Source organism: Acyrthosiphon pisum, chromosome A3 (assembly GCF_005508785.2).
Source record: "Acyrthosiphon pisum isolate AL4f chromosome A3, pea_aphid_22Mar2018_4r6ur, whole genome shotgun sequence".
Classification (NCBI taxonomy): Eukaryota; Metazoa; Arthropoda; class Insecta; order Hemiptera; family Aphididae; genus Acyrthosiphon; species Acyrthosiphon pisum.
The window spans coordinates 16365688-16392941 of NC_042496.1; the positions used below are offsets into that span (position 1 = coordinate 16365688).

General features: G+C 34.6%; 1 protein-coding gene and 1 long non-coding RNA gene across 2 annotated transcripts in view; one reads left to right on the plus strand and one right to left on the minus strand.

The window, feature by feature from the left end:
- The window catches only part of LOC100165439 (BMP-binding endothelial regulator protein), a 68474-nt gene that overhangs the window by 23375 nt on the left and 17845 nt on the right, over positions 1-27254 (minus strand). The window contains exon 2 of the mRNA XM_001942534.5: positions 24656-24750. Coding sequence (XP_001942569.2) covers positions 24656-24737 — 82 coding nt within the window. The 5' untranslated portion in view covers positions 24738-24750. The remainder of the gene's footprint in view (positions 1-24655; positions 24751-27254) is intronic.
- Positions 5187-10780, plus strand: LOC115034491. The gene is made up of 2 exons (XR_003839848.1): positions 5187-9071; positions 9152-10780. It is a non-coding gene; the product is annotated as an uncharacterized LOC115034491 (long non-coding RNA).

Below are 27254 nucleotides of genomic sequence, written 5' to 3' on the forward strand. Positions count from 1 at the left end.
TATTATTATTTTACGATTCCGACGTGTGGATTTCTGAACCCCCTGTACACATATTATATACCGCACATAGTAATAATATATAATATAATGTACGTTTCGTGGCAAATTATTTACATAACCCCGGCCATGTCATATGCACAGCCTCCGTCTGGCCAATTACACGACGTGCGAATCTTATTAAGTGAGATTTACTGTAATATTTTCATGTTTGACGCAATGTATATAATATAATATTATATGACTATATAATATATGATCACTATAATAGACGCGGCCAGATAAGATTATCAAACATATATAATATTATTATACTGATTATCTTTTTGCGCATAACAAGTGTTTTAGGTAGGTAGAGTAGTATAGTATTTATAAATCAGTGTCGTACTAATGATTTGGTAACCGTCGTGCGGTGTCATCCATAATATGTTAGTCGCTCCTTTCCCGAAACTCTTTTAGTAGTTAAATATTAATAATAACAGTGTTATGAATCTCGATTCGTAGATATATTATTTTTCTGTGAAAAACCCCATTCTCGCGTGGGAAAATTATTAGAAGATAAAATGAAATAATCAAAAGAAAAATCGAAAATATAAAATATTTTAAAAAAATAATTAAATTAAATAAATATATTATTCAAAAACGCTGTGCAGGATGACGCAAATTATTTCGACCATCGAAGACTGCTCGGTCGTCGGCGGATCGATTGTACATTAAGCGACTCAAAAACAAAACTTACCTAAGCATAATATACACGCGTCATTATAGTACTATAGTAATATTATACTTGCACGAGCTGCTTTGTCGGACAACAATCGAAAGTTTACAATGGAACAATATATACGCGATGCGTCGGGCGCGGTCTCGGCGCCCTTAAATCCAATAACAGTCGGCGCATATAATAAATTTATGTCGCCTGAAATGATAATATATATATATATATATATGTATATTATACGCCACTGATAACAGCGTAACAGTGATACACACAATATGATAGTGTACACATGTATATAATACAGTGTATATAAATTCGTGGCTCGACGGCCGTGTACCCGAAACGGATTAGTCGCAATAAATTTCCTGGCACCGGTCCGATGGGGCCTCTGTTCAGTGTACGTCCGCCCCGATAATCTGCGAACAGAGATTTTTTTCCGCTCTCGAGGATTGACGTCCGCCGTTGTTTATGCGTACCTACCGCTCACGGACGCGGTTTTCGGTATTTTTTAGTCCTCCTCACCCCCCCTCCCCCACCAAAGCTTTTATTTCGGCGATTCGCCCACCGCCGCATAATTTACAACTCATCGTACGCAGCGTGCGCGTGTATAATATAACAATATTATAATGATATAACGTGCACAGGGTGATTCGCCGAGTACGCTCGACCCCGTTTTTCCCTTTGTGCGTCTGTTGAAATTCTGATTTTCGAAAAGCAGTTTCAAGTTATAATAATATACAATATGCGTACCGTGATAAAAACGTACTATATGGATATGCTATAAGTGGCCAATATTCACAGTATCTATTTCATATTTTAAAGTCTCAAACCTATTATCATTTATCCTCAATACACATAATATAGGTAGGTCTTATTCATAACTAACTGATCGAATTGGCTACACCAATATTTTTACAACAGTTAGGGTTATTATATATTTTACAAATAAAAATAAACAGTAAAATAGAACTTAAAAAAATGTTTCTACCATCATGATATTTTTAAAGGCACGCTTTCGTTTTAAATTACATACAATTTTGTAAACGTAAAAGTGTGCTCTTTTCAATGATATAATTCAAAAATCTGGATTTATATAAGTTTGACACTTAAGGATAAAATGAGGGTCAGCATGCTTGGTGAATCACCCTGTATGTATAATTGATAATACTTGGCAAATGCGATCATCAATTAAAACGAGATAGAAATTCCTATATTCTTCACGTATATCGAATATAAACTATTCGCGTCACTTTCGAAGGTGGTGGCTGATGTGTTTAACGAAACTATAATAAATTCGCAGACAGAAAGATATTGTTCGTGCAACTATAATGTGCATTGTGCACGTAATAAATAAATAACATAATATTATTATTATATTGTCGTGATAACTCTTCATAATATTCATTATCGACACGGTACATTTACACGCGACACATTGTGTATCTATCTATTTCGGAACGAACTTTAAATATTATTTCACTTTTGTATAATACGCGTAGTGTAGTCTGATTAAAATAAAACAAATCTATTATAGTGCAGTCTACATTTCGAGACGGCAGCCGATGATATTCTTTTCAAATATTGATTTACCGGAAATACGTTTGCATATAAACCGAGGACAAGGATATACCTAACGCACATCGAGGGCCGGGCGAGCTCACGTATTGTATTATTATTTTGATATTGTTTATATCGAGCATATAACATATTAGTATCGATGAAACTTGTATGTGTTATATAAATTGACAGACGAAAGGACTTGTGTGCATATAGTAATATATGAAAAAATAAATAATATATATTATAATAATAGTCATGGACGCGCTCTACTGAGTTGTAATGATCTATATGGTATACAAAAAGCCCTTAAACAGACTTAAATCGTGACGATTTGTGTCGTCGTATTTGGTGTAAAATAATATCGTGAAGTCACTTCAACGTGAGCACAAACGTGCATGCGCATGAATAAATTAACGGATCTCGCCGGCTGATCTAGCTACCGTATTATTGCGACCACGAATCAGACTTATGGTAATATGATAACTTTTACGAGGTGAACGGCGCGCTTTTCTTTTTTTTTTGCATAATGACGAAACTGCACCTGTTTATCTCGCTCCAACCAAAAATAATATAATTATCGACAACTCGGTTTACGTAGATCAGCAATAAATATTATAATAGTTTATCGCCCCATACGCGCACAATATTCTGAGTAGGTATATTAATAATGAAGTGAGTATTATTTACTGCTTATGCGCAACCGAAAACATCGTATTATAATTTATTTATATTTATTGCTCAATTCATAAAACTTTTATCACTTCACTCGATATCCTGCAAGAGTTAAAAATTCTTTTATAGTCAAAAATACCAATTATCGTACATACATATATGAATATGTTATTAGGATATGTTAACTTGTATGTCCATAAAAATCTGTGCCATTGATTTCCTACAGTTGAATGAATAAATATAATAAATAATTGTATAATTCACCTCTGTATTACCTATCACATAAATTTAATCAAACCGTTCCTAGACAGGTATTTTTCTTAGATACTTCACGCACAATTTATTATATTCTCTATTTCATTATTAGCCCACAGCAATGTCATTACCGAGTAAACATTTTCAAAATGATTGTTTATTACGTTCTCTATACTGGCTGTTGGCCAGCTGTAGTATAATATATATATATATATGTATAAGTAATAATAGGAACAAATGAGACACAGTTGTCAATAGAGAAGTCTCGAATTCGAAAGCCATTCTCAATGACGTTTATAAATAACATTTTCAATTAAAACCATTTTCCTATTGTAATAAAAAGATCTAGCGTTTGCATCTCTGACGAATGATAATGAGTTTCGTCGGGAAAATGAATTCGTTTCAAATTTCTCCACCCAATATATATATATTATATATATATAGCCTATATAGCTATATAGCCCAATATCGATGGGTAGGAGGTGAAATCGCTCATAGACTTTCCGTTTGCTTTTTTACTATTAATTACAACTCTCTTACTTTATTACTTTAGAAAAACTTATTATATTAAATGATTTTATTATACTATGGAAGCAATGCGATATACGTTTTATAGGCAACTAAATGCTGCCAGTCCGTCAGTAAGCAGCATCATGTCAATTTGTTGTTGTCTGAGTCCAACGTATACCATTTGTGAAACGCAGCGAATATAATATACACTTAAATTCTGTAGACATATAAACAAAAACGCTTTACTCACTTCAAAACAGAAGTATTGAAACCTGAAGATCTCTATATATATGTAGTGCGTCACAAACTCAGATCGTTGGTCGTACGAAAAGGAAAAACAAATTCGTTGGTTTCGTCGATACAAAATATCATTATTATAGACTGCGGGTGTAGTAGTATTATTATCTGTCCTATATAAATTATATACTACTCTCGAGCACGTTTATGAAATGCTTGTAAATTAAATAATATAATTATTCCGGTTAAAGTTCTACTAGATATGTCTCTCCGTCGATGATCGGGCACGTATATAATATATTATAATAATTGAACACAATATAAATATTTGTTTTACGGTAATCGAAATATAGTCGTTTTCGTGTCGACCACTGCGGGCCCGACCACGAAAGAAACCCACCGGATAATGTTAATGCGTGTAGTAATATAATAATGTGTATGTAAATTCCATATAAATACGATCGACACAATATTATGTTATATTTATAATATGTTACTTAACGAGAAATTGGTATAATATTATACACAAACACAATATATTAATAATATATTGTATTATATGTGTGTGTGTGTAATGTTTATGCATTATAATTCATTTATCAAACAATCGTAACACGAAAACCCACGACGACGAGGACGCCGCCGACGTTCGTGTGTTTTAAATTTTTTTTTATTTTACCGAACATCCTTTGTTGTTCGTGTGGTCGTCATCGCGGGCGTGTCGGCTCAGTTGAGGGGTGGGTCGGGCGGAGGGGTATATAGGTGCATATACCGGACCATCTACTTCGGCGGTGGTCCACAATCGGCGGCGGCGTCCAGTTACGACCAATCCCGGGGGTTATCACTTAATTCGTTTTTGCCGCCCGCCACGACCGGCCGCCACCGCCGCCGTCAAAAACCCGATGACTTTATATATAATAATAATAATAATAATGACGACGACGACGATGATAATAATATAACAACCGCGTGCCCGAGTGGTATCTACCGGTGCGGTAATATATATAATAACACGGGACCGGCGAAATATGTTACCCTGACATCGTTATTAATGAGTACCCCCCCTCCTCCCCCGGACCTTTTGTCTCATCATCGTAGTCGTACCAAGGTACACCACACACGCGGCCCAATCGTGTAGGTATATATAATATATATATATATATATATTTGAGTTTTTTTTTTACCGTCCGAGAAGAACAAACAACACGATAATCATAATAACGAGAACGGAAAAAAAAAAACTAAAATAAATAGTAAAAAAAAAAAACAGACCATTATATTATTATCATCTACCACCGACTACATAATATAGGTATATATATACATGTACACACGTAGTGATGATTTTATTACGTGTGGCACCCCCACGCGCGTTCGCCAATTTCAGAAATTAACGCTCATGGGGATGGGGGCCCTCCCATCACGAGCTGATGCGTCTCGGAATTTTTCCGACTTTTACCAATCCAATTAGGACGGTGAAGGATTGTCGGGTCACCACAGGAGGTTGGCCGGTTACCTTCATATATATAATGCGGACGACGATTGTCTCTTCGTCTCATCGTCCATAAAGCAGGGTGCGCCCGACCACCCCCTCGGAGACGTTTTTACTTCGAAACACAATAATAAATTTAGCGGCCTTTTATACCCGTCGACTCTGCAATGTCCCAATACTCATCTATATAAGTTATTATAATATATTATGTACATAAACAAGCCCGCCTGTAGGTTAGGTACTACTGAAGTACCGCCGTACGCGCGCTTACAAGATATTGTATTGTATATTTTGTTGTAGTGTTTTGCACCGTCTGGGTGGGGCCATGTGTATTTAACTTATATATATATATCATACGGCTATACCGCATACCAGCAACATACCACGAACACGGTTACGCGCACCACGTGCACCGCGGGTCGAATCGGACGAAAATGATACGGATAATATATAGGTATGTATGTAATATTTTTTGTAAGACGCGTACTATGCGCCCATCAGCCTCACCCACGCGTACCTATAATAATATATAAACAGACACGACCGATTCGGTCGATTACCCTCGATTACACGAGGTCGATTACGCCGATGCGTTCTCACCCGATCTCGTATATAATTCGATAATCGTCTCAACAATAATAGTACGTTAACATCAAAGTAACACTCGGTTAAAATGTATGTTAAGACCACTAATATAAATTGGTAAGTGTTCACCATATTGCACAATGTGGGGCCCGTTCAAATGGCAAGGTCGTAGGTACACGACGTTTTTTAGTCGTAGATCGTAACATTTCCATGCTATTTGTAAAACAGGATTTGAACGTTTATTGGAATCAGAGTTTTTAAACGAACAAAGGGAAGATTTTCAAAAAAAAAAATGTGCAAGTATTTATACTATAATATATTATATAAACTGATAAACATAACAATTCTTAAGCTGAACTAAGACGTGTTAAATTTATTGAAAAATCAAAAGGCATATTATATTATACAGTATTACATACTATACGTCTATTCATGACACAATTTGGATAACATTGAAATGAGTCTCCAGGCTACTTTTAGGTGTTTTACTTGAGTCCAATTTATTATCTTAGTATATTTGAATTGAGTCCGTTGAACCTTGGGCGGCGTGCGATACTCAGCGATAAGGTATATATTCGTCAACGGATCGGTGGTCTATTATGCTCGTTCAAAATTACCGCGATTGTGCCGAATACTTTGCGAACACATAATTTATCACGAGTGCGAAATCATAAAGAATTAAATTTATTTGAAGAAAATTAAAATGTAATAGAAAAATTTTCACATTTTTGTTTGATTAATTTTATTTCATATAATTTGAAATTGTCACCACATTATGATCAGCACCTCGGGTAACTTCCCCGGATTTTTCCTCCTGATCCAGTGCCCTTGAACATGATATTGACCAACAATAATTTATATTACATTTAAATTAATAAAATAAATAATGCAAAAAATAATAGCTAATTATAGTCAATTTAGTAGGTACCAAATCGATATTGCTGGTGGCTTGATGTGGCGCGGTCTGTACTCTCAACTGCGGACATTTTCTGAGTGTACGTATCGGTGAGTGTTGCTAGCTCCCGGATGGGTGACCACCTCCGTGATTTTTAGCTACAAATCCTTGTCACACAAACAGACGTCTTTCAGCCGACCATTCCTCTCCCCCCCCCCCTACAAACAAAAACAGCTAATGGCCATAGTTTCCGGGCTTAAGCTCAATAAAAAAAAAAAATAAATAAATAATCGACAGTGACGTCCAACAACAAACATTGTGACTGGGCGCGTTTTCTCCGCGGGATCTCGACACAAAGTTTAAGCGTTTCCTTCTGCTCAGTGGCGGCGGTAAACAATATATAAATCAACGATATGTATATAGATCCCAACGACGACGTTTGCACGCGCTCATTTTGTGGAAAGCAATATTTTAGTCAGCCGAGCGGAACGCGAAAACGGTCGTGATTGATGACCTAGACCGTACATCGTCAGCGGAATAAATAAAAACAAACATCTTGCGATCCCTTTGATTGAACAGTGTGACGGAGATAGACGGTACGTTTCGATATAAACACACACATATATATATGTGCATTGTGCATCGTTTATACATTATACGTGTGTAGTGCAGGGTAAAAATTCGAAAAGTTTCGCCGATTTATATATATATATCGACCTACCCGGCTAATCTGGTCATTTCGTTAACGTATTTCTCTGTCGATTCCCAAATGTCGGTTTAGTGCGGTATGTATATCGTGTATAATGCATACTACGGATAAAAAAAAAAAATAATAAAAACAAATTCGTTCCATTGTCGCGAATGAAACTTTTATACGGATTCATAATACGATTTTGAAGGGATGACAAATGATAAATCGAAACGATCCCCTACAGTCACCGGAAGTCAAACTTCCTGGTAGTCCAACCGTCCCACCCCCACGCGGACAATGAAACCTTTAGACATCGTCTGCGCGTAACGTTTTTGGGGAACTTTTGATAAAACGGATCAACTCAACCCGTCGACGATGTTTGACAACCAAAACATAGCTATACCATAATATTATAATGTACATAGTACATACCTGCAAATATGACTATTGGTATAACCTATGACGTATCTGATCAAACGCATATTTTGACGTAAAATACAAATTTTACAATTTCGACGTAATATGTAATATGTGTATCAAGTAAAAACCATGAACATAAATACCGCAAAATTCCACACCGACAACGACTATATAGGCTAAAAGCGTATAGTTTTATTTATACTTTACATGGGGGTAGACATAGTTACATTCAGTACTGAGTATAGGTTCTGAATGTTGTACTGTTAAAAGACGAATTTTTATTATTATAATTATAAGTTGAATTGAAGTGAATTTCTAGAGTTATCTACCTACTATCTGGCAAAAAAATCTGTTTTACGTCTCATAATTACTAATAACGATACTATTGCATTACCTTTTTTATTTTCTCAACCTCTGAACGGGATATATACTTATTGAAATACCATTAACTATATATCGTTTCGATTTCAGTTTTGACCGAACCCACTGCTCGAGTCCGTAAAATAAAACCCATATAATTTGAGGTTTTCAAAAATGTACTTGAACGCTCCTAGAGACGTAATCGGGGGCGGAATTCAGTGCGTATCCATTATAATAACAACAATAACGATAAATACGTCCTTTTGAAAATACAATATTTATTATTTTTAGTACCCTTTAGCATCAGAGTGACCTAAATAATAGTATTACGAGAACAATGCGTGGATTACTTTGGTTTTACAAACTGCAGCTAATAATCAATTATCACACCGGGATATTATACTTATCTAGATACATGTAGACAATTTACTGTCGTTTTTATGTTTTTATTCTCCTATTACGTCGGTGCGCATACCTTCTAATTATTTAGTCCTTTTATTATTTATTAGTTAAAATACACATATATATATATATATACATATGTGTGTGTGTGTGTGCGTATGTTTTTTTAGATGTTACTCTCCCACGTCTTTATCTGGTCCGGACCGTCGTCTTCGTCGTAATAACAGTAATAACAGAACGGAATCCCAACAGAACGGGATGTCAGAAAGTATATGGTGTACGTATGTAATGGTCTACGCTCGCGTTCCAGCAATAATAATAACGTAATTATAACCTTTTATCTGTTGTTTTTATTAGCCGTTCGCAGCAGCTATAGCACCTGTACGCTTACCTGGCCGTCAATGGGTTTCATTGCAACACACACATACTCAACACTCGACATTCAAAACTCATGAACACGTTACGATGATAATTTACCCTTCTCTGGCGGAAACGGGATGAAAAAATCCCAAAATCTCAACCCCCCCTCATGATCACGGAATTGCATCCAGAACGTTTCGTGGTAAGAATACCATTACATACATTACAATCGTATGCCGCCACCTAGCCTCATCGAGTCAGCCATCGTCGCGGGAAATGCACAGTTTTCATTTTCACCACGCATACGGTTTTCACTATTTACTTGTAATTTCTTAACAAACATACATTCCTATTCTTATCAAAGGCACAATATATTATCAGATTTTAATTTTTAAATAAATATTTAGATGTATATTTAAAGGTAACTAGTACTATATTTAGGTGGCTTCTTCCCTCGCGATTTTCATGTACATAACTTATTAAATTAGTTCGCATATTTTCATCGTTTTCGAATATTGCGTCGGATAAAAGTTACTTAAGTTCCAAATATAATATTAATATGATATAGAGAGTTGTTGAGTATATGAACCAATTATAATTGTAATATTATACTGTTTTTGCAATAATCACAATAGAGGCTAGAGAGATATTATTGTGCGATTTGTTATGTGCTACCGAATATACGACGACAAGAAGTGAAGATAGTTTAATTCGACGACAAACTGCTCAAAAAAGTTCTTATACAACAACAATAATAACGACTTTATAACAAAACAATACAATTATTGTACAAACAAATACGATATGTACACGAGGATCACAAAACATCCCTTATACTTTTACAGTTTTACCCAAACAAGTATTAAAGCTGAGTATCACGTACTATGACATATTATATTATATTATTATAATAATTTTACAATTCCTCAAAGTAATAAGACTGATCGTGAAAACTCGATATATTTATATGGTATAAGTATACAAATTTAATCATGTTTCGAATGAATAATAAACGCGAGTCGTAATAATATAATCACGATTGATCACTTATAGTCGCACGATTTATGTACGTAGATGGTATACGGCTTTCGAAAATGTCAATTCACGTACATTCTTGGCCGGAACGAGATTATTCATTTTTAATAAATCGTCCAAATAGCATCGAAAAACGAACGTGACCCACGACGATTAATACTGTTGATTTTCGCAAACCTCGTTCAGTTTTCACAATAATACGTCTTGTTGTCTATTGTCATGCTATATTCGCAGTAAGCATCAAACTTTTTTGACAGCACCCGTCTCGCCCAAGAATGCAGCACGCGATTCACGTCATACAGGTAGTCGTACGAAAAACCGGATCGGGCCCATCATGTGTAGTTGCGACGACGACCGATCGTAACAGAGCAAAAACGGTAAAAAAAAAAATAAATATAAATAAAAAAATATAAAACAGAAATAACACTATCGTGTCATATTATTATAGAAGAAACGGCGTCGAAGACGACTGCTAGCCACTGCAGCTATATTCTGATACTAATGGCAAGCATACATATAGGTATATGTAAAAGTGTATGTGTACAGGTATATATTATTATTATTTATTTTTTTTTTTGGAGAGCTGAAAGCGCCAGGAATTCCCGATTTAAAATCGAGCCGATATAATTAACAAAAATAAAAAAAAAAAATAACAGAAAAGACAATAATTCCGGAACGGGTATATGCGTATGCGTATAGTTATCGTACCGGTTGGGTCCATTAGGAGAGGTGAATAAAATAAAAACACACGCCGAGGGTCATTTGTCTACGACGCATCCGAAGACGATATAATAAAACACGCTCGCGCGCGTTCCATTATAACGTAATAATATTATAATATTATCGTATAATAATAATAATATTATTACTCGCTCGCTCGTTCGTATTCCGACAGCGTCTGCCGCGCGTGTTTGCGTGTGCGCTGTAACTGCAGATAGATCATCGTCGCATTCCGCGAACGAGCGATTCTCCGCCCGAAAATCGACGGACGCGCATTGGTCCCGGCGTCTAACCAGTAACCCGGTATGAACCTATGACATGTCCGTTACACCCATATTGTTATGACAATAGCATGTAGGTGCCCCGTGTAAACGTCTCGGGGGGTTATAATTGGTGAGGAGAGGCGAACCAAACCTGCAGTAGGCAACCATCGATGACCGCGGTCGAGTCGGACATCGCACGCAGGTCGTATTTCATATTTTTATACTGAATACTCGATTGCGCCGCGGGCACTATATATCCGTAAAAATCCCAAATAATGGATATCGCATTTTTTTTGTTCTGGTAGTATATATAGGTACTTAATTAATAATTTATAGTACTTAAAATATATTATTCAGCTTTTTTGATTGATATCCGTTTTAGCTAGAGAACGCAATTTTAGGTTAACCTAAAATAATAACAGAGCATAGGGAAATATCCCAGTGCTTGTAATGCTCATAATTCCCCAAAAGATAATCGTAAATACGACACTGACAAGAAGATATAGTGTTTAGATACAATCATATTATATATTTATTAGACACAGTAATAATATGTGCCTGGTACCTTTCGTACGCGTTGATATATATAATGTACGTTGATATCAATAATATAACTTAATTGGTATACAAACTCCAAATACGTTCAATTGTTTGCTGTAAATATAATATAATGCTGCTACACCTATTTATATATTTATATAATTGACGAGGTGAGTTGCACCGATAGAGAATCGCAACACTTTGTTCTGATTATCTGTATAGGTACATTATATTTTATAAAACATATACACTTAAAGAGTCGGTAACAAAGTCGGGGAATTAATGTTTTTCTCAACATGTATTGTAGAGGTATGTCGGAAAAATATAACTTTGTAAAATATTGTGATTTGAACGTGACCGAACAAACGTTTAAAATATCTGAAACGAGATGATGAAGAGATTGCTCTATCGAGGGCACGAGTTTTTTTTATTAAATAATACCATATTATGTCCCTCACCCTAATCTTCGTCACAAATTTATTTATCTAAATGCCATTTTTTCAACGATAGTGTATAAGACGTTTGCGCCATTAAATTGAAATTCTCTTTTAAATAACTTTTGAAAATATGCATTTAAATCTATTGATGTGTTTCGGTGTCACAGAGACACTATTACGGTGATATGGGATATGGCACATGCTATATACTGTTTTAAATTACGACGGCGGTGTGATACCTATACCTACCTATATAGTATTCACCCATTTATTTATTTTCTAAAAAAATTCTTTCGGTTCGATGCCGCCGTCACAACCAGATACGAACCAATAAGTGTTTTGCCCGAATGAACGGCATCGTAAACGACGCGTATATCGTTGATATAATAAACGAAATTTATTTGTAATAATTAACGTTTGGGCTCGTGCAGTCGAATGCGCACAATATTACACGTATAAAAAACAAATAATAATCCAAGATTTTTATCGACGTTTTTCGTATCAAGTTTTTTACGACTATACCAGCGTTTCTTATATATTATTATATTCACACATTATGCATTACATATTATTATATTATTATGATAATATATGAATTATTATAGCGATTACATTTTATACCAGTAAATAGCTGCTGCAGATCCGGATTCCGGAATATTTTTAAACAATATTGTCACGAACAAAATACGATTATTATTATGCTATCACTAAACCGTTTGGACAAAAGAAAATCGTTATCAGAATAATCAAAAACGATTGAACATCAACATATATATATATACATCATCAGCATATATTGTATAAGAAAAATGTGTGTACAACATTACAGTTGTGATTAAATCAGATGCGCGTGATTTGGACATAATCGACAGGTCCGCATGCGCAGGTGACCGAATAATCGACGAGTGTCCGTCAGTGGAAAGAATACGAAAACGCCGCGACTTTCACACGGACATCATTTAAACTGGTAATTTGTAATCGAAACGTCGTCAAAAGTATAATCGTAATGAAACCCTCGCCGTTGCCAAATACCGCACGCAGCTATAGGCGCCGTATGGGAACCATAGGTACATGTCGTGCTCACAATGTGGTAATACCGTGGTACCGGGTCTATGTGTGATAATAATATGTAAGCACTATAATATAATATAGGCACCTACAGCAAATTATAATATACGTACTGTTATTGCGAATTGAAAATAATAACACCTATAATAGACTTGCTCACAGCACCTATCGTAGGTAATATAATACGGAGTGGTTGTATTATTTTCCGTTTTCCTGCGCATTGATCAAATGGGAAAACGGTAAATCGCGGTGGGCCGCCCTGTATGTTGGTATATATCGCAATGGCTGCCGCTTCCGACTTTCGAGACAATAATTAGAGTGCGTACCTATTGCATGCTTTTTACGTACCTATTTATAATATGAATTATCATAAAATGTATAGTGTAATGTGTGTGTACGGGAAATGTAAAATGATTATTAGCCACTCGCCAGTACACACAATATTATTATGTATCGACAATCGACTTGCGTGTACGCGATTTATATGCATGCATATATTAATTGAGTGGTATGGAAACATGTCGTGCACGACTTATCGAAAAGTATGATGCCCAAAGTTTCAGCAAATAATACCAAATTTCACAGAGGAGACGTTTTAGTTTTCGGATTTTTGTACACATTTTTTCATCGATTTTATTTTTAAAAAATAACACAGAATAAATTAATTTAGTAAGTACCTAATATACACATACATTTTTATTATAATTTTTTTCTGTAGTTAAAAATTTAAAAGACTTGTGAAAATCGGTGCTTGTTAATTTCTTACGAACTATTATTTTTGTGCAATAACACTATAAAATTTACAAATTTATACCTACAATGATTCATATTCGTACCTATAAGCCATACATTATAAATTTATTATACATAATAAAATATAAACATAGGTTGAAATCAATAAAGGTTGTATAATAATTATATGACGTTCAGACGTATTATGTATATAACACATTAACACAATATAGGTACATAATTTATACTATTATAGCATTGGATCGTAAATTATTAAATTTCTCTCATACGTAATAATAAGTAAGTTAATTAGTTTTTGACAAAAATATCTAGTCCAGAAATATATTATATGCGTTTGGTTTATATTTATGTTGATGTAAATATTTTTAAGAATGTATACATTTTATCCATTTTTTATTGGAGGGAGGAGACATTTCTACGGTAGTGGAAGTTCCACGGGAACGTGATCCGCGCGTAAACAGTCGAAACCGTAGAAAAATAGTCAGAATTATGACGGTAATCCAATTTTGTTTTTACCATTATTACTATATTATATTACGTATAAACGAACGAAAGAAACGAATTTTTATTAAATATAGGAAAGAAGAAAAATCGATTACATTGCGAGTTCAGCGTCATCAAATAAGTACGCGAGCGGTGCGGGGGAAGGGGTGCGTGCACATAAATACCCTAGCAGCTCACGAACCTTTCAGTCGGTTCCGGAAGTGCTGGTGTGTCAACTTCCTGTCGTTCACCCCTCGACGAGCTTGTTCAACGTAAAAAATAAGAAAAAAATACAACAACTCCACCATTACTGCCCAGTGTCCGTGTAGTTTATGCACACACATACACGAGTATAATACGACTTACGCTCTTTGGGTCGTACCCAAAGTGACATATTTTAGTGCGTCCGGGCGATTTTGGCATTTTTTTTTTCGTTTTTTTGCGCACTTCTCGTTCAGCGTCAACGAGCGGGTATGTGTGTGTGTGTATACTTAACCATACCATACAATAAATAAGTATATATATATAACAACAATATACTTTCAATTAAATCCAGAGGCCAGCGACAATAAATACGTTGTGAAGAAGCTCTGTTTCCGTTTTTTTTTTTTCTTAAGCCCGTCCACGATAAAATCAAAATGTAAAAACGTATTTGGAAGTGAACCCTAGATGAAACGGACAATAATAATATGAGCGCGTTATAACGCCCGACTAGTGTTATGGTTCTCGTGGTGGTGCGAATTGTCGTCGCCTTCGTACTATACCTAAATATTTATATCAGTTATTAAAATTATTATCATTATTACCTATCTATAGATTGTATGCGTATTATCATTGATTATGATTACTACAAGAGTGGGTGTTATAGTACATTATAATATTCTATCAATGAATAACGACGAGTGTTATCGCATACATTTTACTATTATAATATATTTAAATATTACAATCGTTGTGAGTGGCTGTAATACAATATTATTATTACCGTACTATTCCCGGGCCCCGTCAAAAGTGTTTGACATTTGGGCCGAGATCCGTTTCGTCGAAAAGTATTTGCAGCGATCCTCTGGACCCCGGGGCCAAATTCATCGACACACACTCCACTCGGCTTTCTCAGGTCTCTCTCTATCCCTCTCTCTCTCTCTCTCCTACCGATAATCTGAAGAGAAAAAAAAAACAATAATTTACCGAGACGAAACGGACCTCCAGCAGCAGTATATGGCCCATAACGACCGTGAGCTCAACCGGAAAACCCGTACTACACTTGACTCGAGCACTTTGTAAACGCGCAGTTTATCTGCTATTATCATTAGTGTTGTTACTAAATGAAATTCGAGCGCGCGCGCGAGACGGTCGGCCGCTGCACATGTGCGCGGCCGGCCACCGCCGCGGGGCACCTGAACGCGCGGCCGACTGGTCACTACGCTACGACGACTATAACGGCAGCTTGACCTTGCCGCGCACACACGTAATAACACTGGGCCGCCCGTTAATCTCGTTTTGAATGCGCGCGGAAGGAGGCAAAAAAAAACGCAAACGTCGATAACCTAGAAAACGGCGAGGGAAAAAAATTGAAAAAAATTCGTCGTTATTCCCGCGAGATTCGGCCGTGGAGGTGGGAGTCGGCGCGGCGGCGGCGTCAATAGTAGACGCGATCCCCCCCCTCACTCTCTCCCGCCAAAAAAAAAAAAACCACTGCGGAGAAGACAAAAATATATTATATTATAATATCGAGTCTATGCGGCATCAACAACAATCATAACACACACGAGCACAGACGATCGTATGTGCGGTGGACAACGGTGAATATGCGCACGTATAATGTTCGTATTTAAAAAAAAAAGATTGTTCGTGGACGTATTTTCTTTTATTTGAACTTTTTGTCACATTACATTAATTCGACGGATAAACGGTTATCACATTAATTTGGAAAATATTAATATTTAAGAACGTAATGACAAAACATGCGTATGGAAATGATAAAATAGGAAATTTAATGTTTATTTGTTAAGAGCAAAAAATATTTTAATTATTGTATTGAAGTGGATCGAAGCATCTCGGAAGAAAATGGACGATATATATAGCCAAGTAGGTGCGTGTTGGTGACAGTTTGGGGTAGTTGAAGAGTTTATAATAAATATCGCAGTTCAGAGGTAGTAATTAATTAATATCTAAGGGCTGAGGTATTATTATATACTGTGTGCTCAATGTGTTTAATCTGTCGGAGGGAGTATCACAAAATAATTATCACTAAGTTGGTGCTTAAACATTGTTTAGGATGTTTGACAAATACCAACAAGATTCTATAACAATTTGTTACTCTCTGCCTGTTATAATTTCTACCAACTGGTATGCCTGAATGTACTTATTCTGTTACAAATATACTAAAAGCATATTAATCAGTTGTAAATGAGAATGTTAAACTATTTACCTTTGTGTTAATTTATACAAAGGGGGTTTGGAATAATATCACAATAAAGAAAAAAGAATATGGAATATGAATAGAACTCTCCTAGGAGAGTAAAAGTTTTAAGTTGGAAACATTAATTATATATATAATATAAATTTATAATTAAAATATTATAAATATTTTTGTTATTCCAATGAGTTTAATGTATGATTAATAATTCATTTTATAAAAAAATATTGTAAAGATCGCTAATAAATTTAAGTATAAGACGGTCTTCAATGGTTAAAGCCACATATAATACTTACGCAATTTAATGAATATTTGATTTCAATTTTTATGAGCTTTCTTATATTATCTCCTTCCTCATTTTCAAAAATCCTGGCTACACCACGTCTGTGACACAGACACGCATCATACTCATCACATCATCACCCCATAATATGGGTACATAATACGAATGACGATGGTCACACTCACACAAAATAATAATATTATTATACAGACACGGAGACTATAATATACCCTAATGGCTAATATAGGGACACGATAATAACTAACACGGGTCGTATACAATAATAATCGTAAAACGACGGGCCCTATACACGTAATGTGTAAAATGTGTACAGATGGATTCGGAGAGATTATTATATTACTACTGCTACTATATACACTGGCATACTGCTACTATACTATATAATACTACTAATATACTCGTGTGTGTTTAATTATATAGTCGTGTACTTTACGGTTCGTCCGAATGACACAAAAAACACAAAGAGATTAAACGCGACGATGAGAGATGAAGACGTCGCGGTGCACACGCAGTATGCACACAGGTAGGTGGTATTATATAATAATATATAAACGAGGATTGCCGTTTACCTTTTCACTATTTCTCTGTTTTTTATACCCTACCCCCACCACCATCACCACCACCACCACTGTCCATCGTATAACCAATATATATATATATATTTAATATCTTACCTTCATAATAGTACTTATCGTATACGATATAGGTATACTCCACGAGGTCGTTCTCGTCACATTTATAATAAGCGTCCTACTCGACGGGGTGATTTTCGACATAAATTATGGTCTCAGTAAAACAAAGGATCCCCGCTATGCAAGCAGTCCTGCGTGCGAGTGAATTGAGTATTTGTTGGTTTTTAAATTTACATTTTCAAATTTTATTAGGATACGTATGAATGCCCTCATAATAAAAATTTGGATTAAAAACTATCTTTTAATGATGTGCTGCAGTATATACGACTACGCCCAGAAATGTTGCCATGCCCTGCCTAACCCTACAAACACCGTCAACAATACCTCCACGAGTAATCCAGAAAACAAGGGATCGGCTCCTAATATATGATATTATATAGGTATGATAATATGCGTATAGGTATAACTCGGTGGAGAGGAGATGCCAATAAGTAAACTTTATATGCCATCATATAGACTGCAAGTTCAAAATGTTAACACTAATAAGTAGTAATCCATGATATAGCTAAATTAGTTTTAAAATATTTTTCAATTTCAAATGAATTGTATTCTAAAATAAGTAACGACGATTTTCACGGATAACTGCTGCAGAGGATTTCCGTGGGCGGTGGCAAGTGTATACAACTAAATGGCTGCAGCAAATAACTGCCATACAATTATTATAAAATACGATATCGTTTATAGTTTGCATATTATGTTAACTATCGTAAAATATTTAAACCAATTACTGAATATATTAAACATTTAATATTACATGGGTACTATGATTCGACCATCCACCAAGTATTTGGTATATGAGTAGTACCTAACCGTAGTACCTACTCAAAGATAGACAACCACCCGCGAGAAAACGAAACGTCCGCGACTCATTGATGCCCTTGAGTTCTTCTGTAATACCTATATAATATGATAAGTTAACGTATAATAAAAACCTAATAGGATTTTTATATGTCATTTATTTGATTAGAATCTTAAACGCTTAAAATAATATACTTTACATAACATGATATAGGTACGCTTCTCTGTGCTATCCGACCGTAATATATTTATAGAGTGGACACAATATTATTTCCGACCAGTTGAATAATATCAAAATGGTCGTAAAAAATAATATATGTTGATTTAAATATTACAATATCGTTACAACTTAATTTGAACAAATACGGTCATTTATTCAATTTTTTTTTTTTTTTTTATATAATGTTATTCGGGGTTAAATAAATTAAAAATTGTCTCCGAATAATGTGACATAAACGCCCGGTTATTTATGTAGAGAGTAATACTAAAACTATGTACACAGACAACTTGTTATTTTATTTTCAACGGTATTTGTGATTTATCGGCTAACAATAAAAATCCGATGCATATTCAATAATTGACGAGAATCGTTAACGCGTGTGTTATGTTGTTTTAACAACCAGAATTCTATATAAAAACAAAATTGCACGACTTAATCGTGTAATGGCTTTCATTTTAATATGCAATAAAACGTTTATGCCATTGTGCGCGAGGACAATGCTATAGTAAATAGATGTCGATTTTATATGTGTCTGTAGTCTATATCAATACACTTTTTTTTTTTTTTTTGCTGCAGACGAAGCGGTTTACAATATTATATACTTTCGACGCATTTCGTATACTACTGCGCGGAGACGTATATAATAATATTTGAAGAAACACTCGTACCCGAACATTATTTCGAATAAAATATTGTTATACGAAACGTATATATAGCGTAGGACGCGCAGGTTGTTTTCGTCGTTTTTTCTTGTGTTTCAGTTTGCGATGTGGGAGATCTGCTGGAAACACCAAAACCGCACCGTGTAGACGGAGGCGGCCGCGGCGGTGGAGACTTGAGTTTACGACACATTATATCGTATTATTATTATTATATTATCATGTATTGTCGTCGTCCCTTGTCGGGTCGCTACAAGACCTACCCAAGTCCGACGTGGTCGGCCATTTTGTCGTAAAGGATTGGCATTGCCAACCACACGCGGAGGGCTGGCCGGTCTCGTACGACCGGCTCGTGCAGTAAAGACTTCAAATTTATCACGGCGATTTCATCAGAACCGATAACACACACACACACCGACACCGCACAATGTCTGTCTGTCCGTCTGTCGGCGTAATTATGTGCGCACAATGAGCGCGGCGCACGTTAAACGCCAGACAAACACACATATATATTATTATATGAGTATTATATAGTGGTTGGTATATAATATACCTATGTTACAAACGTATATTATACACTCAACAGGGTCCCGCGAGATTATTATATACTTCGTTTTTGAAGAAAATGTTATTTTTTTTCTTTCAATCTCTGCAGCGGTTGGGTGTGACGTCCGCGTCGGTATGTTCTGCGCGGCAAGGACGTCAAAAAGCACATTATAATATATATATATAATAATAATACAGTAATATATACCTTTATGCGGCCCGTTCGTCGTACAATAATAAAAATAATAATTGTTATTCTCTCAGTGGTCATGTGAGCGCGTATATGATGTGTGTGCGTGTGCGGCGGCCGGTGTAGTATAGGTACTCGAGGAAATGAAAAAGGACCCGACGTGTCGTCGTTAATTAAATAGAATAAAAACGTAATTAAATATTGTACACGGCACGGTATCAGGATCATACTACATATAATAATGTATAGTGCGTTACCCTGTGTAGGTACGCTCTGCCGTATCGGGGCGCGCACAAAGGGTGTGACGAATTCGGTAATTAATAATATAATATTATTTTTTTTCCCCACTCACCCTTCCACCGGAACTTTCAAGTATTCCGACTTCGGGTGCGCGGACGACGCGTCCACCACAATGCACGCGATAGTAATAATATAATATAATATAATGAATTGTGTTTCTATTGGTCGGCATCCGTCGTCGTCGTGGTCGTCGGCAACCCGATAAATCTCGGTCTATATAACATAATACCTGCCTACGTATAGGATTGTTATACGATGTATATAGATAATGAGAACATGATTTAGGTCTGTTGTATAAATGCACACCTATAAACACACACACACACACACATAATATATAAATAGGTCCTAACTTTCCTTTCAACCTTCAGCGCATAATATCAGTGATGCACCGTGAGAACCTAATCGATCCCCCACCGCTTTCCGCGCACCCCTAAAACGCCAATAATAATAATCGGGGTCGGAATTTTTGACATGTCAATAATATATATATATAAATACTTGTAGCAACATAATACTATATTGCAGGTCAGGTCAGGTATTCTGTAATAAGTACCCACACCTATTTATACCATACCTAGCCTGGTTATATTCACTGGGTTTTCGTCGCACGTAAAAAAATGTTCTCCAACCCAATGAAGTAAATATATTTAACGATATTGATAATGTACCTATATTATATATTATTAAGCACATCACTGCAGGTTGCACAGGTACCAAATAACATAGGTATTGGTAACCTTTAAAATAATAATAATATGTCTAATTCCTATACTTATAATTCCTATAGGTTATATATACGTAAAATTGAATGGTAAAAATCATTCAAACCAAAATTGCGTGCAAAGCCGTAGTTTTACTAAATAAAAAAAGCACAAAAAACATGTTATAATATAATATACCTAATACCGTCAAACACAAAACATGAAAATCTGACAGGTTGCAGATGTCAGATACCGTGGGTGTCGGTCACTCGTCAATCTCAACTCACCAATCACAACGCATTTTAAAGGTTGTTTCCTATTTGTATACCTACAGCATAAATTACTTATTGTGCATTATTATAAATACGATATAATACATCCCCTTCTTATAGAATCATAGTTACTGTATTTATACCGTAGCTGAATTGCACAGATGTGTATTACGTTTATATATATATTTTTAGTTTCAAAATGTTTAATTAGACACTCAATAAAATGCAAAGTATGAAGCTATATATAGGTATTGGATACAGTACATTGCAAATACCTATAATCCGTTTAAACTATCTCCTTTAAAATGTAAGATAAAATACATTAATCGGTTGGAGACAGTAAATAATTTGTGTGCACGGTATAGGATATGCGATGGACTATTTCATTTAAACATATTTTTCTCATCGAGATTGAAAATTGTTAAACCGTCGTATTCTCTGCGGGGATGTCACGATCAAATGTATCAATAGAACAAACTATGAAGACGAACCTATAGCAAAAAAAAATCTTTTGCCTTGTCAGCCTCTCTTCTGCGTTCAATCTGCAAGACGATGCGTACATTACCATATACAAAAATAAAACTCTGTTTTCGTTTCGGCGGACGCATCTCGGCACTTATAAATAATAATGCGTTTGTGTCGTGTGAAGTCGCGATCTCCCAACCGAGCTCCACCACGATAGGTATCGCGTATACACCACAGAGATTATATGTCACGTGTATAATAACGCATACCATGTAACGTTAGTAAAACACTTATGTAAATGCGTCGTTGGCAAAGGATTTCTCGGCACCCGTTTCCCGGTCGTAATGGCCGCGAGTGAGATGTCCCTATACGTCTGTAGTGTAGTGTTGTCACCGCTGGATGACGACTGAGGCGCGAGTATATAATTATAATAATAACGATAATAATGTTATATTATATGATGTCATTGATCCGTTTCCAAAATATCCAGACGCCCGACGCCGTTGCGGAATGAACGATCCGTTGGGTTGGTGCGCGAGAATATAAATATATACAGGAGGAAGAAAAAAATAAACAGAAAACGGTTATTTTCGATTTAGACCTGCAGCACTTATGTGCGCGGCGAGTGTGTACATCGGACGAAACCACGACGACAGTCACACAACCGCGGTTATTACTCATATACCTACCGTACTATTATAACATACAGTGATTATATAGTTAAAATGTTATAGTTTAAGATGATATTACATAATACCTATTGATATTGTTGTAATCCGTACACTACGCGGATAACACGTGCCTGCACCGCATATCGTATTGTTATTTTTGAATTTCAATCGTATAATATGTCATCTAATCTCAAGTTGAAATTACAATTTAACGTTTTCGCCAAAATTAGGTTAGGTCAGATTTGGTTATCAATTAATAATCAAAAAAATCGCAATTATTATCAAACAAAAATGTAAAACTATTATTTTACTATGAATAATCAGAAATCGCATCATATTATATAATACTACTCACTGGGTATGAGTAATGTTTATTTTAAGTTGCTGTTTTTAAATGTTTCAATTCTTAAAAATAAATATTGCAATTGAGACTGAGAAAACATGGCAATAATATGATAGTGTAGTTAGGTTTTAATGAATATTTTATAGACTGCTAATAAACCTGTTAAAACTATTGCATAAAGATAACATTGCTATTTACAAAAACATTTTCCTGGTTTATCTTATTAAAATTAAAATGAGGAAAAATAGTTGTTATATTTTATTAATCTATTAGGTATTATTTTGCTGATTGAACATTATTTACTTGGGAAAACGGTACATTATGTTATCATTTATCATAATATGATTATATTGAATATAATATTACTATATGCTCCCAAAGCTTTAAGACTAATGAGTATACCTAAATTTACTAAGTTAAATTTAACTAGGTAAAACAATATTTTTTGCAAAAGCGATAGGATGCTTTTTATGGAATGTTTTTACAATAAATATTAATACATCGATTAAAACATTAAAGTGGAACAACTGTTAATGGATCAGGCGTTGCTCTCCTTTAAAGTTCAGTAAAAGCGAACTAATAGTATGTAATATCTTTAAATAGAACGCCAAGCTAGTTATACCTATTATATTGTATAATAATAACAATACAACTTTGGTCTGGTGTCGGATTTGCGCACCAATATACTTGTGCTCATCACCGAATTTCTAAGAAACAGACTACATCATTGGCCGAAAAAGTTGTTTGAAGAGGTATTACTCATCTCGTCTAAAAACGAACTTGTGATCCGTGGAAAATCGCACGTTTATATTAATATGATATTGTATATAATATTATATATATAAAGTATGACGTCACCCACCTTTATCTCCACTAAACATCATTGTGGCCATTAAAAAAAAAAAAAAATGTTCGATTTTCATCGTACGCCGTGGCATGCCCTTTGCGCAGTCGCTTATATAATACTCCATTAGTGATTTTTGTAAAACGGGTAAAAAAAAAAAACAAATTATAATGTGTGCACATTACAGTATTGGTACAATATTATTCGAAATTTGAAAAAAAAAAACACGAAACGTACCTATAATAACATCAAGATTATTGATTCTTTATCGGCAATATTTTTTTCTATTTTGTATTATTTCGTTTTTGTAAGTTTTTGCTTTAGCAAATTACAATTACCTTCATTTTTAGTTTCATATTCCACGAAATGGTACATGTTTTTCTGAAGGTTTTAATATTATGTAAAAACGTGTATGCGACGAGAAATTATATTTATACATAGGTATACATAATCGTACGAGCATAAAAAATTACGTGCAATTTTTTCATCTCTCCGTTTCGAGCTGCCTTCGAGACTTTACCCTTTTCTGAAACGCCGCGACGACATGTGCTCTGTTACATAGCATTGGTAATAATATATAATAATAATAATAATAATACACCCGGAGAAGGATAAAAAGAAGAATCTTAATCCTCCGCAGCGACCGGCTGGCTATTAACGCGAACAATTTATTTGACAAAAAAAACACACACACGCGTTCGCGAGCGTATATATTATATATGAATAAATAATAACGATAAAAAAAAAAAAAAAATTGTAAAAAAAAAAAACTTGCCTCTGAGTTGATTGGCGAACATCCCGACGGGCAACAGCAGCCAAACGGCGGCGGCGACGGCGATTATTCGGCAGCGGTCCATTGCTCTGGTCAACCTGAAAGCAAAAACCCACACAAATTCAATTACTGCACTGCTCCGGTAATGCTAACTAACGCCCGAAGCGTGGATTTCGGCATGATAATAATATACAACTTGTTTTGTCCTTTTTATTATTAATATTGTCATTATTTAATATTTTATTTCGCGCGGTTCTTATTCGAATCGTGCGAACGACTGCGTAGCAATATCATATTATGATAATATACGTGTGGTGTATGTATGTATAATAATATAATGTATACAATAAACCTTTCGCGCGGACGACAATACGAATCATGCGATTAAAATCGCATCCAAAGATTATTATTATCATCATTATATTATTATGCTACTGTTATTATTTTTTATTATTGTCATTATTATTTGTGATTGTCCTCACTCCTCACACACACGTAAACCTATAGGGTTAGATAGATATGCGCTCGGTTGGCTGTTTTGACGTTCCGAGAAGCTGCGCATAGGAAGACGAAGAGTGGACGAGAAGGAGCGGTAGTAATCGGTCCGACAGAGATTATACGAAGACGACGGTGCTTTTTAGCTGACACGGTGCGTTTTTTGTGTGCGTGTTATAATAGCCATTAGCCGCTATATTATACCAAGGAACGTTTTTTAATTTTTTTTTCTTATTTTTCTATTGCCTATTATAATATACCTACGAGTATACGCCGTCGTACACTATTTATTCTACACAATGTGCTCCCATACACACTATACGTATATATGATAATAATATACGCTTTCGATATACGCGTGGGATACGTTTATCTTTTGAATTCAATATCATTTTTGTTTCAAATACATTATTATTATATGACGAATAATAGACGCACCTAACCTCTATACAAATTTTCGATTTCGTGAATACCGATCGAATAATACCTACATGCAGTATATTATGATATATTATATACATTTCATTACCCATGTGTAATAATGTGTGCCATTATAAATCTTTACCCGCACCGAGTCTATAATACATGTTTTTGTTTCTAAAAATATATGATAAATTATCATTTTAAAAACGCTTTACCAAAAAATCATCGCCTCGTTTGAATCTAAACTGATAAATTGAGATATGGACACTTTGTAGTTCAGCTCTAAATGAGATTTGTAATACACTATATAATATATATAGGTATTATTTATTACTATTATTTTTTTTTTTTTTTAACAAACATGACAAAATTTAAAGTGATTTGCCAGAGGGGCGTATCATGCTTTACCGACGGACCGACGGCCTTGTTAGATGGGAATAAAATACAATGTTTCGGTTATAGTACGTTTCTGAATGTATTAAGCGAAAAAATTGAAGCGTCTTCTCGTAAAATATTTAAACAAGTTCATGAATGATCATAAATCAAAAACTGGTCTAATTAGTTCTCAGACATGAATATTAAACTTTTTTTCATCAAACGTTATGTACACAGCGAAAACGATTCTTTAAGGCTAACACAACTACTTATGTCATTAAACAATATTATATGATTTTATATAATGTTTATAATATATATAAATATATTATTTATAAGGAAAGTATATCTATATTTCTATAATTAATTTAAACGTAGACATGTCAACGCGGTTGAGTTCATATTTTTCAACGCATTACGCTTTACTATATAAATAAAAATTACAAAATAAAAATGAAATATAGAATAGATGGATTCCTTTCGATTCCAAGTACACATCAAACGATTTTGCATGAATAAATAATTCATATATCGAATACCGGATAAATCAAATTTAAATAAAAACTAATCACAACAGTAAACAACACAAAATCTTGAAGGGATTTTTTGTTTTTAAATTTTCATTTAAAAACGTATAAAGAAAAAAAAATAAATTAAAGCATGCATGAAGTTAACAGTCGAGACAACCGCACACAACTGGTACTTTTCTGATTATTTGCAACGTATTAAAAGCAATATTTATTATTGCAAATGGGAGCAAGGAGTACAACGTCTTAACAGCACATTATAATATGCTCTTCTAATTAAAAATTCATCTGGCGCGACGACGATTGATGAGTCACGTGGTATTAATATTGATATGATGGTGGTAAATTTTTTTACAAAACAAATTTTAAATTTAAATTTCCAACCATTATTTTTTTATAGCTATAAAATAATAATAATAATAATGGTTATGATAATAGTTTTGGTAATTATAATAATGACAATAATAATAATAATAGTATAGGTAGTATAATAATAATAATAATAATAATAATAATAATTATTATTATTATTATAAACTATATGCTGTGCATCGGGTGTCGATTATATTCTATATAATATTATACTTATTCGCCGATTATTATTTTTAATATACCCGAGAAGTATTAAAAAAAAATCGTTTATTAACTATATTAAGTCGTCGTGATCGTTGTAAATTGTGATTCGAACGAATTCGTTTAACCGGTATTATTCCATAGAACCTGCGCTCTAGTTGTAAAATATTCGCATTCGAAATTAACTATGGTAAAATATGCAAATAAGA